Here is a 13,068-nt window from a genome sequence, read left to right on the forward strand (position 1 = left end):
TCAGTAATTGTGTCACGAAAAATGTGTCCCTCCCTCCTCAAAGTGAACGTGAAAAATGCAAAAGATGTATAGTACATGAGAAGTACAGAAAGGATGTGGTGATCTAGCACAAATCAGACCGGTGTTATGCGATAATGTATTGTCTTCTTTTTTGAGACCATTTAAAGGTGTTGTTTATTTAACTGGAATATTTTTTGTGGGTCAGCCATACATACAAACACACACGTTGGCATCTTTTTTGTTAAAAAAAAAAAAAAGTACATATTGTCCCTCTAATTGCTTGTCTCCTCCTACAGGTAGTTTGACAATGATTCATTTTTTAAAGGACCGTCTATGTGTAATTCACTGTACTGCACTTGTAGATAGGGGATAGAAAATCATCTGTACATCCATGTGTAACAAATCCCCAGCTAAAAAATAAAAAATATAAACAACAGTATTTACAAACTGCAGAGATTTGACAATAAGGTTTGGTAAACCGTAAGATTAACCGGTAAATGTCTGAAAAGCAATATATTTATTTTTACCGACATTTACCACCTTGCTTGGCAAATGTTGGCAGTTACACAGGAGCGTGTAACTGCAGGCTCCCTTGATCTTGCTTGTGGTGGCCTATGCTACACACACACACACACACGGTTTTGCTGTTGTGCATTTTTATAAACACATTTAGGTTCATTTTTTATTGCTAAATTATATTTTCGGTTGTGCATGAATAAAAATACGATTTATATACGATTGGTTGTCCTTATATTAAACGTTTCTCAAATTAGGACTTTAAGGTCATTCACAATTATTTTCTTAATTAATAATGTGCATTATTCAACACATGGGGCGAATTTAAACTTACCGCACTCATCACCCTTGTCTTCTCCAGTTGGTCTGAACAACATCGCGTGCTGCTGTTGACTTTATTTCCGTCTCAAATGTCACGCCTATCGAGAGCCACACGCGCATAGGCCACCACAGGCCATCACGGGCAAAGTTTGACATATTTGAACTTTTAGCATATGCCAGTAGAGGCCGCTGTGCAATCATTCAACGGGCTTTTTTAATTGAGCTGTAAATATCGCAATGGAGCTTGGCTTCAGACTCAGACTCTATGGTTGACTCAACAGCAGTCTTGGTTGCCTGGTGACGAAGAAGCCGCGGATATTATATAATTCTGTTACTTTGTAGGCCTTCTCCTTGCTGCAAATATGCAATGAGTGAAGATTTTATTATATCTCAAAATGAGCTCTTATTCCCCAATGGAGACAGAGGATTAAATAAACAACTTCATGAAACAAGATGGAGAATTACTCTTTCATCAGAGTGGTCGGAAAAGGGAGCTACGGAGAGGTGAACCTGGTCAAACACAGAACAGAAGGAAAGCAGGTAAACAAAAAGCAGTCCGTTTGTATTATCTGGGTGACTCCGACGTGGGCTCTGCATGTTTCACAGTAAATAATAAAGCATTCTGGAGTAAGGTTTATAATTTACAATGACTGACTTTTACATAACTTACGCGGGCAGTTTTTGTCTAGTATGTATAGAGAAGTTTTCACAAGAATTTTGCCTGTGAAGTACTTTGATTCAGCGAAGTTATTTTTCCAGTTTTTTTAAAACTTTAAAGTAGGTTAAAAATAATAAATTATATTAAAAATACATATTATGCCGAAATATAGAACCGACATACGTGCGTGTTGCTTAATAATCACCTCAACCATTGGTTAGACAGGATTTGTTTATCACATTTACTAAAACAATACAACATAATGAGATGAGTTATCAATGAAGAAAGACAATATAGTACTAGTCTAGCCAAAAATACAGGGATTGGACCAAAAGAGGAACCATCGGTGGATCTGTAACACATACAGAACATTTCATATTTCTTCATTCCTGGGATAAGAAACAATATTCCAGTTGGCACTTCCCTAGGGGGAACAGATATTTGGAAACCAATAAATAAATAAATCATGCATTAAATGAAATACATTTAAATAAGCATTTCATTTGTTCCCTATATTGCATGAACTCCTATTTTCCAAAAAACGCAACTTCGTGAACCAAGCTGAATTTGAGCCTTTTGACCCTTTAACTTTTTTTTTTTTTTTTTTTGTCACGTCACCCCTAAAGTCTGTAATACAACTTGTAAACTTCAAAAATCCTTTGTGATAATCTTTTGAATTGTCTTCTTTGCATTCCTAGTATGTCATAAAGAAGTTGAATCTCTGTACCTCTTCAAAACGAGAGCGGAAGGCTGCAGAGCAGGAGGCCCAGCTCTTGTCCCAGCTGAAGCACCCCAACATAGTTACTTACAGGGAGTCCTGGGAAGGGGAGGACTGCCAGCTGTACATTGCCATGGGATTCTGTGAGGGCGGAGATCTGTACCACACACTGAAAGAACAGAAAGGCAAGCTCCTTGCAGAGAGCCAGGTTGTCGAGTGGTTTGTCCAGATCGCCATGGCATTACAGGTACTTTAATACTGTAATTCATCTCTGTTCATGCATTGCGTTGCATCACTATCAAATTGAGTTACCAGCAGCATGTACTGGATTGGTGAGTCTCTTGTACAGAGGCTCTGAATAAGACTTAAAAGGGTGGAACCTCCAAGCAAATATGGGAACCATTATTATTATTATTATTATTATTATTATTATTATTATTATTATTATTATTATTATAAAAGTCTGAAAACAACTAGATCATTGCAGACATATTTATTTTACTGTTCATTACATATTAATAGACATAGGTCTAATATATATATTTTTTAACAAAGGCATATTTGTAGCTGTTTTTATTGTACTCTTTAAAAAAAAATGTGTGTTCTTATTTCTTTGTAGTATTTGCATGAGAAGCACATCTTGCATAGAGATCTTAAAACCCAGAATATCTTCCTGACCAGAACAAATATAATCAAAGTTGGAGACCTGGGAATAGCACGGGTGCTGGAGAACCAAAATGACATGGCAAGCACTCTCATTGGGACGCCCTACTACATGAGTCCTGAACTTTTCTCCAACAAACCCTACAACCATAAGGTAATGCATGTTGTAATAATCTTACAACTACAGTACAGTCAACCCTGTATGAAAAAGACCCCCTCCATTTAAAAAAAACACATGCCAATAGGGTCATTCCATACCAGAGCAGATGGCTCTAGAGTCACTATTTCAATGACGAAATCTCTCTAAGGTATCTCAATCTACATGTAGTACAATCCACAAATATTCACTGTAACGCAGAATTATGGAATGTACGAAACAAGCCCTGTACACCGTTGGATTTATCATACTTGCCTGGTGTACAGTACAGAGGGTGTTGCTGTAAGTTATGGACATTTAATAATTCAGATATAACATATTATAACGCCTGGTTTGGGGGAATAAAATAACACTCAATTTTTGGTTTTCTTGTAGTCCGATGTCTGGGCTTTGGGTTGCTGTGCTTATGAGATGGCCACACTGAAGCATGCCTTCAATGCCAAGGATATGAACTCTTTAGTTTACCGTATTGTTGAAGGAAAGGTAAAAAAAAAAAAAAAAAAAAAAAAAAAAAGTTTAATTGTGTGCCTAGGGTATTTAAAACATGTATATAGAAATCTGTAGAGCTAAATAGCACCAAATAAAAATATCCAGTATGGAATGGTAGAAGACAAATTAAAACTGATAATAATGTATAGTTCTAAATATGTACTGATAAAGTTGATTATGTAACAGTGTGACAGTTATATTCAAATCCACTTATTTAAAGAATTGCTATGAACCTTTTAGCTGCAGAATTGAGAACTGAATAGTGAATGGAACTGCATGACAGACAAGATTTGTGGAATTATTTTTCTAACTGTAGTACAACCACTTTACAACTAATGTTTCTATTAAGGTGATAACTAAACAGATTGTAAACACCATTCATGTAGATGTGTTTATTAATTAGCTACAGTGACATAGGAGACGGTAGATTGATGTTATGACTACTTTCACCATCTGTTGTTTTTGCAGTTGCCTCCAATGCCAAAAGATTACAATCCCCTGCTTGGAGAGCTAATAAGGAGCATGCTTTCTAAAAAACCTGAAGAGCGACCTGATGTAAAACACATTCTGAGACAGCCTTACATCAAGCGCCAAATCTCAGTGTTTTTGGAAGCCACAAAGGCGTATGTATACTGACCTTTTAACCTTGAAACGCATTGTGCTGTGTGCTTCAGATGCTGAAGTGCAGCTGAGAAAGAAAGGGACGATTTGGTGTAAACAGATATCTAGAAGAAAGCCACTTCTATTTTGTTGCGTTTCTCACCCCTTCTGAAAGATTACAACCTTTACATTGTATTTGTGGAATTTGCTTTTTAACAAAAAAAAAAATATATATATATATGTATATATTCTTGAGAGGCAGCTCTCCTTGACTAACACATTTTGTGTGTTTTTGATTTTTCAAGGAAAACTGCCAAATCACGTAAGAAGATTTTAAATTCCAGGCCTAATAACTCTCCTTCTGTGTCATCAAATGTGCCTGTAAAACAGGAGAATGCGTTTCCTAGGAAACCCAGCGAAGCTAACAAGAACAACAAAGGGGTGAGTGTAACAATTGTAAGTCACCCTGGATAAGGGCTTCTGCTAAGAAATAAATAATAATAATAATAATACTGCAAGTTGCGTTTTTTATTATTATTATTATTTGTTTATTTCGCAGACCCTTTATCCAAGGCAACTTACAGAGACTAGGGTGTCTGAACTATGCATCAGCTGCAGAGTCACTTACAATTAAGTCCCACCCGAAAGATGGAGCACAAGGAGGTTAAGTGACTTGCTCAGGGTCACACAATGAGTCAGTGACTGAGCTGGGATTTGAACCGGGGACCTCCTGGTTACAAGCCCTTTTCTTTAACCACTGGACCATACAGCCTCCCAGTTTTATACCTGAACTTTGTTTTTTTATTGAAAGTTGTATTATTGAGTGCAAAATATACTACTTTTGAAATCATTTTTTCTGATTTAAAAAAAAATGATTAGGGGCTGTTAAAGGAATAATAACAAAGGATTAAAAAAACACGTTCTTATTAACATTCTTACAAGGATCTTATTTCATGTTTAAGTAGATTTCTTTTGTTCAGTTTTATAGACTTTTTATTTTCACTTTAAATTGGATGAAGCACATGTATCCTCTAGATTCACCCCCCTGAGAAGCACATTAGGATCCCACCTGACTCAACTTGGAAGTCCTCTGTGTAGCAAAGAAAGTTTTGTGCACAGGGAGAGAATATATGGTACAGTGTGGTGGCAGGTTAAATGGACTCTGGAAAGCAAAACAATGATACAAGAGGGTAGAATCTTTTTGAAGCCTATAACCACTGGATCCATATTAGGGGTTATCCCAGATCTAGTTTAGATTATAATGGGATATTTTACATTTTGTAGTTTTTTAGTTTTTGGGTTTTTTTTTTTAAATGAATGGCTGCAGTTTAGTCCTTTTGTGTGGATTGTAATTTTTTTTTTCTTCCCCAGGATGACGAAAAACATTTGAGAAAAATTAAGGAAAGTGATCCTGCCTTGGAAATACTATCACCTCCACATGCCCTTGGTGAAAACATTCTCAATGGTACAGGAACATCCTTAGCAACCATTAGTAAAGTGGATATTGATATCTGTCCCGATTATAGAAATAAAAGACAAGGGGGATTATTTGACACATGATCAGGAGCAAGGGAGACTCTCGGGTATCAGTAATTGTGAAGATTTAACAGGGTTACCAGTATCTAATGGTTCTGAAGCACAGGACTATCAGTTACAGCATGGATCAAAGCTTGTTACCAAACCAAGAACTCATTTGGGAAAACAGACTGATATAGAGGACATAGGTGACATGGATGACACTATGAAACTTCTTCATGGCATCCCCACAAAAAATACATTACCTGAGTTTAAGGTAAGAAAGATGCCCTAATGTTTCAGAATGTACTTAGAAATGTTCGGTCAGTGAAATGGATGCATACTGTTTATGTTGTACAGTTTAATGTAATCAACATAGTACAAACTTTGAATACCTAGGACTGTAGACTGAAATCTTTATTTTTCTTTTTCTATCCAGTTACTAAGAAAATAAATTAGTAAAATCAAACATTTTAATTCCAACATGGATCTTCTCCAAACTTTTGCATTGCATTTTGGTGAAATTGGATGAACACGTTTCTAACCTATAAGATTAATGCAGTTGAAGCTTATGAGGACCCTCTGTATGTGTGTGCCACGTTGCACTTATCCCTCTGCCTAGTTGATTTATAAGACACTTGCAGATCTGCAAAGTTTAATTTAATGTGTTTGTTTCTAGGAGAGTTTAGATTCTACAGAAAAGCTGCTTGAGCCATTTGTTCCAGTTCCAGTTCCTGTAAGTATTCAGATTGGTTAATAATTTGTTATTTGAATTCAGTTCCTGTGTAAGTTCCTTGTTGTCTTGCTTTCAGAGAAAGGATGGTGGTAGTGTGGGCAGGATCAGTATGATTCAGCTTTGAAATAATGGTATAGAAGTCTGCGCATGCAACTGCCACACGGTTCCATTTATTGCAGTATTTTTTTTTCCACGACTGCTTCCTGTAAAATTTGTGTAAAATACTATTTAAGCGTCCTGCACAGAAATGTATCCAATTTTTAAATACCAAATGTTAAACCTGATTTATTGAATTTTTTTTTAAAATTTTTTATCCGAATCATAGGATGACCCCCCTCAAGAAGCTCCACCACCTCCAGATAAAGACTGCCCTCGTTTACTGCCTTCCAGTTCATCCTCTGAACCTTCTGTGTCCCGTCAGCGGAGACAAAGGCACAGGGACAAGGCAGAGGAGAATGAAGACAGGGTCAGTATAATACTTGTTTCTTATAATTGATGTATTATTACCCCAGAAAATTAGAAATCCGTTTATAATGTGTGTGCATATTATTAATCTTTACAGGAATGAAAACAAAGAGTTACACAAGAGGCCAAACAGTAAATCCTAAGATGTGGCTACCTTTCATAAAGAGCGCATCATTTACATATCTTACTGTTCACTTTGCACTGATATATTTTAATGTCTTAACACTTTATCAATTCTTTCCCTTTCTTCAGTTTAAAATGGTACCTCCCCGACCATTGCCATCTCCCCCTCGAAATGTTAACCATTTAGCTGTCAAGAAGAGCCGCAGTAACCAGGAGAAACAACACAGTGGAATATCCAAGTCACTTTGTAACTCTAAAGACAGTGAAACGGCAGCATCGCAGGTTTGCTTGTGTTGTATTTCTTTTTAGCTGTTGTCATGTATTCTCTCATATCTTTACTGTTGAACTTTGAACCCAATACATATTTTAGTGTTCATTTTTACTTAACCTAGTGACATTTTACATAATAATGCGTCCATGAGAATATTGTTTACATTAAAATACAGTATTATGTTTCCTTTGTTTTTTTGGGGGGAACCAAAGATTTCTCTATAATGCATAGTCTATGCTAGTATATCTACATTATTATCCACCTGGGTAATGACAATAACAGGCTATTCATGAAATATTTGTATATATTTAAGGAACGACCTCTGTCTGCTCGAGAACGAAGAAGGTTAAAACAGTCTCAAGAGGACTTTTGTTCACCAGGTAAAATAAATCATTTTTTCAGATACATTTTGTGAAAAGTTATTTAAGTCAAGTTATATATATTGGAAATTACATGATGTGCTTGTGATTTGTAAGACATAAAGCATTCAGTGGTAGTTCAGCTGAATCTGTATTTGTAAAAATATCTATTCACAAATCTGGGCGTGATATTTTATTAACACTGCACTTGTTGCTTTCACAACATAATGTTACTAGTATGAGGAAACTCTTGAATATTACCAAATTGAAAAGGGGTTGAAATTACTACAGTAGTTTACTACTCTTAATTTTTTTGTAGCTGTTCCTGAAGCAAGACGGGCATCTCATAGTGTAGTCTTGGATGCAAAGTCAAAGAATCAGCATGTTGCAATCAGCCGGTCATCATCAGATCTTGCTTCTCACAAAGAGAAGGTAAAGTGCCTTTTTATAGACCAGCCCACAGTGTATTTTATTTTGTTTTTACTGTACAGTACTGGTAACAGTCTTTTATTTAAGTCATTCGGTGCAGAAGTTTACTCTACCTTTTGTCACTTTTCTGAGCAGCACGTTGGAGCAGCACAGCGCTTGTCTGATGAGGATGAATGCAGCTCGTCCACTAGCTCCACTGACAGGTCTGAAGGAGAGGGCAGAGAAGGGTAGGCTGTGTTCGACAGGCTTCTTTAAATGTATACTAGCTTAGTAGTCTGTCCACTGGTATAACACATAGGGCATTTACTATCCATCGGGCGATTACTATTCATAAAAAAGTATTTCATTCATTTCCATTGAATAATACAAAATATTTAACTGTTGCAAGTTTAATGTTTAGATTTTAATTGTATTTATTTTTTCTCTTTTTTTAGAAAGAACGGTTCCAGTGAAATGCAGGATCTAGTACAACTGATGACCCAGACATTAAAAATGGATTCCAGAGATCCCCATGATATGGGCCCACATGTGGCTCCCCCACCAATACCTGAGTTTAAACTGAATAGGAAATACAGAGACACACTGATACTCCATGGGAAGGCTAAAGAAGAGCAAGAGGATTTCCAATTTAGTGAATTTCCTTCAGGTCTGTAACTTTCTTAATAGTGAAATATATGCAAGTCAAGGATACTAGACAGTGAGAAGAACAAAATATGTTCACTCCTGTATTAAAATACTGCAGATTGTTGAGATTACAAAATACGTTTTTTGGAAAGTTACAATCTTTTTGTAACTCCTGCTGTTTAAAGATCGATGTTTCCAAATTAGCACTTAGTAATAAACATATAGCCTGTTACTGTCAAGACAGCAGGCAATTCAACTGTTGTAGTGTAATGGATCATGACAAATTGTTAAGTACCGTTTTGGTTTTTCACATAGATGATACTTCTGTAACTGCAAAGATCAGGAGGACAATTGAATCTGTGAGGACTAATGCAGTAAAGGGACTGGGAGTAAAGCTTTTAGACAAAGTTCTTGAAATAATGGAAGAAGATGATGAACACAGAAGGGAGGCAAGTAGAAATAAAATTTAAGTTTAAAACCACACTGCATGTGTCTTTTCAAAAGTTTTACTCCTGTACTGTGTTGTCTTTATGGGTAGCGGCACAATTTATTTCTGCATAGAAATATTAAAAAAATGAATGCAGTAACAATAAATTCATAGTAAATATTAAATGAGTTTAAATAAAGAATTCATTGGCGTACTTCACCAGTATAGTTTTGAGAAGTGTGATGCAACATCTGTGGTTGATGTTTCCACTCTGCTTTCAGCTGTGCCTCCGAGAACACATGGGGGAACACAAATACAGGGAATACGCCGTGATGGTCCGACAGCTCAAATTCTTTGAAGATATTGCATTGAAAGTGTAACAGCCTCTCAAGAATACCCTTCAATGTGCTAGTAATGGATGGACATGTGCCTTTTTGAATGTTTGTGGCATTGATCAAACAGCTGCACTTTGGTGTAATGCATGGTTGCAAAACAGATATATTTTGTAAATATGTAGAGGTTAATGTCCAATATAATATTGAAGACATTTGAAACATTTTTTCTTCTATGTGATATCCATTCCAATGTGAATACTTTTATGAATGTTGTATGTCAAGAATAAAAAAGTAGATCTTTTTTCTATTCAGCCAGGTTTCCATTCCAGTGAAACCAAATTACTGTTTTCTGATTTTGGAATTAAGATAAAAAATATATATTGTTTTCATGTTACCGATTCACTCTTTCTAGCATTTTATTCACACTTAACGTAAGAGTTACAGTAGAACATAAGTTTTAATAGTCAAAGAAAAACAAACCTCATTATTTTTAAAGTTATCATAAATGTAATTATGGTAACTTTCATAAATGACTGAACATACAGTAATGATTTAGTGGTATATGCTAAACCCAACCGAAACATGTTATAATCTGACCTGTTTATTTTATATTTAGCCAATTGTACATGCTTTTCCTGAAAGGATTATGAATGGTCAGATTTATAGGAACACATTTAATAGTTCAGGTTAGATGTTGGACTACTGTATATAGATTAAATTCTGTGCTTTGTTCGGTATATTTAGTAGTAATGTTCCATAGTGTAACATTTCAACTGCATCTTTTGTGCTTCACCTGACATAGTTCACATCTGTAGCTTGCCAGTGCCACAATGTATAAATACAGTATGTGTGTGTGTATATATATATATATATATATATATATATACACACATGCCAGTGTTGCAGTCTTTTAGTTACTTTCACATACCCTGATTAGCACTAATCTTAGCGTACCTAATCTTACAGGGTCTTGTGAAACCAGTCGTAAATGTTTGTGTTCTTATGTTTGAATAAAAGCTCCTATTTGTGTGTTTATATATTTGTTATTTTGTTCTAAATAGTAACAGTAAGGGACTTTTTATTAAGACCTAAGTGTGACATTTAGATTGCAGGAGACTCCAGTTTATAAGAGCCACCGGAGAAGTTGGACAGCAGTTTATTACAAATATCATCATTGTGTTTAATAATATATTGCAGAGTGCTGTTCACAGCAAGTTGTGACAACGTTAAGTATTATCTGTTTAAAACTGTAAATCACATTAGTTAATGTTCTTTTGGTGTACACCCCCAATGTCTGATAAATAATAATCAATATGCATACAAAATACTTCTTGGTTTATATCAAAGTACACATCAAACAGTTGACAGAATTGTATTCATGTTTAACACAAACCAATAAGCCTGTATTTTTAATTTTATTTATATGCACTTACGGTGATTTTATTTATATTTGGATGGTTATATGTTTTTAGAGAAAACCCTTTTAATGTGGTTTTGGTTTGTATTTAAAAGTTATATATTAAATATGCCTGTCTTTTTATTGTCTGAAAAGTTACTTTGGCTTATTTTTCACTTATGGGCTTTGAAACCTGGCTTGATTCCCTGATGGACCAAAACTTCTGGCCCAGTTTCTGCCACACCCCTTAAGAAAAGGCAGAACTATTTAAATATCAACTTGCCTAATATCTGACATTATTACCAAGCCTGAAACAAATATGTCCCAATCAGAAAGGCAAGCAATTTGCGGTAGCATTTTGGGCACTGCTCATAAATAAAACCTGAAAAACCAGAACCCTTTCTTACATTGAATGTTCTAGAATGGAACCATGGGTCACACAAATGTTCTATATTCACACATAACATCTATCCACTGCCTGAAACTCAGGAATGGTGTTTTTGTTGTGCTTTTTGGCTTGTCCTCGTGTTTCTTAAACTAAGAATAGAACATACAAATAAAACAAGGTTATTGGTTTAGTTGAGCACAATGCTGAATAATAAAAAACATGCAATTTTACAATGTTGAAGTATTTATTTTAACTTCTGAACAATGCTGCTTTGTACAGCAGTCTGCTTTCAAAATTCACAGAATAAAACCATGTGAATTTTCTAGCCGTCTCCACCGTCACACAAAATATTTATAATCTAAAACATTTGCCTGTATGAAAATGCTAAGTTTGCTGTTCTACTTGTGCTTTTTCGATTTCTTTGTGTTTTCTACTGGCTTCTCCTTGAGGATCATCTCTGGTGCAGATATCTCAGATTGCACAGATTGCCATTTCAATGGGTTTCTGCGGTACATAGGCCAAGGTGGCAGAGTAAGCTTAAAAGAAAGAAAAAAAAATTAGAAAAGTATTAAAGTGTTTTCTTTTGCATTCAATTAAACAACTGCTATTTACAAAACAGAAATGCTACTAATGATATTCATCACACAGCACTGACATTTGCTAGGTTCTCATTCTCTACTTTGTTACAGGTTCCACTTATCCAGACGTTTTCCATCATTCAGGGGTTATAGTCTATGCCTTTAACTATAATCCATTTTACTTCAAATAACAGCATGGAGTTGCTCTTGTTGGCATAGCAAAAGTGTTCAGAGTTCTACAGTGCAGGGGCTAGTTGATACAACAATTAAATTAGGGATGCACCGCAGCCAGTCCATGGGCTTTCAGCCCCCTCTTCACTGCTGCTTAGTTCCCTATCGAATGTTCCAAGTGCAAGTAATAGAGACAGATATGCTGTATACTGAAGGGCCGGCTCTTTGGGTAACATGTTGTTGTGAAAACTTACCAAACACGAAACTGCAAACCCGGCCAGGACTATGTAAACCGTCCATCCAAACTGCTCAGTGATAAACCCGTAAATGAACCCAATAACCTGTAAATAAAAACAGCATATTTGTTATTCTACAGTATTACCTGAAATAACATATACACGCAGCGCATGTATGTACTTACAGCAGAGACGAGTATGATCCCCTGGAAAATCTGTTCCGCTAGTTTTTGTCCCTTGTAATCCTGAAAAGACACAAAAGCGCACTGCTGTCAATCAAGCTATACATTTTGACCACCAGAAGTCTTCAATGAAACAAATAATTTTACAAATTTTTCAAATCGGTTCACTAATTAATACAGACAGTACTCTCTAACACACTGCTGCTGCATCCTGTGGCATCCGCAGCAGCTACCGCTACTTAGAATTCGTTACATTACAGTATTAGAGAACACTTCCGCTTTAACAACAGTAATAATAAATACTACATAATAGTTTTTTATTTTTTTTATTTTGTATTTTTTAAATACGACGCAGTGTCCAAGCCACATTTTAATGTAATCTATAAAATAATCCTGCAGTCTGCTTTTGAGTATTGCCGCAGATTTAGTATTTTCCATCTTCTTTTTTTTCTTTTTTGCCAAACAAAAAAAATATCCCTGATCCACTCAACATCTGAATCGTTAATTCTTACCATATGAGTGGAAATCGAATCTAAAAACGGCAGCATTGTGAAAATAGCAAGTCAATACTGTGCTTCTCCCCAAAAACCCTTCAACAACAGACGGCAAAACAACGCATATGAAACACAGCCTCCTTCCTGTTCTAGCTTTTTGGATACGTATTGAAAAGAGGACCCCATTCCGTGTGTTTATAAAAAATAAAAATAAAAA

General features: G+C 35.6%; 3 protein-coding genes across 3 annotated transcripts in view; 1 reads left to right on the plus strand and 2 right to left on the minus strand.

Annotated features, from left to right (window-relative positions):
• Positions 1-946, minus strand: part of LOC117971363 (calcium/calmodulin-dependent protein kinase type 1-like) — a 53,988-nt gene extending 53,042 nt beyond the window's left edge. The window contains exon 1 of the mRNA XM_058999734.1: positions 851-946. The gene's annotated coding sequence lies outside the window, so the exon portion shown is untranslated. The remainder of the gene's footprint in view (positions 1-850) is intronic.
• Positions 947-1,042: 96 nt separating this feature from the next.
• Positions 1,043-10,441, plus strand: LOC117413632 (serine/threonine-protein kinase Nek4-like). The gene is given in 17 exon segments (XM_034022859.3): positions 1,043-1,377; positions 2,194-2,460; positions 2,833-3,030; positions 3,409-3,516; positions 3,991-4,145; positions 4,428-4,563; positions 5,494-5,677; positions 5,679-5,914; positions 6,317-6,373; positions 6,699-6,839; positions 7,091-7,243; positions 7,546-7,612; positions 7,911-8,023; positions 8,156-8,247; positions 8,455-8,666; positions 8,960-9,093; positions 9,353-10,441. Coding segments are annotated over 17 exon segments (2,439 nt in total). The 5' UTR covers positions 1,043-1,290; the 3' UTR covers positions 9,452-10,441.
• A 974-nt stretch (positions 10,442-11,415) lies between these two features.
• On the minus strand, positions 11,416-13,030 carry LOC117411835 (signal peptidase complex subunit 1-like). The gene is made up of 4 exons (XM_058999738.1): positions 12,870-13,030; positions 12,361-12,420; positions 12,194-12,280; positions 11,416-11,726 (listed from the first exon to the last, which is right to left on the minus strand). Exons 1-4 carry the CDS (start codon positions 12,903-12,905, stop codon positions 11,589-11,591), a joined length of 321 nt encoding a protein of 106 aa, XP_058855721.1. The 5' UTR covers positions 12,906-13,030; the 3' UTR covers positions 11,416-11,588.
• Between the last annotated feature and the right edge of the window lie 38 nt (positions 13,031-13,068).

Source organism: Acipenser ruthenus, chromosome 25 (assembly GCF_902713425.1).
Source record: "Acipenser ruthenus chromosome 25, fAciRut3.2 maternal haplotype, whole genome shotgun sequence".
Taxonomy (NCBI): Eukaryota; Metazoa; Chordata; class Actinopteri; order Acipenseriformes; family Acipenseridae; genus Acipenser; species Acipenser ruthenus.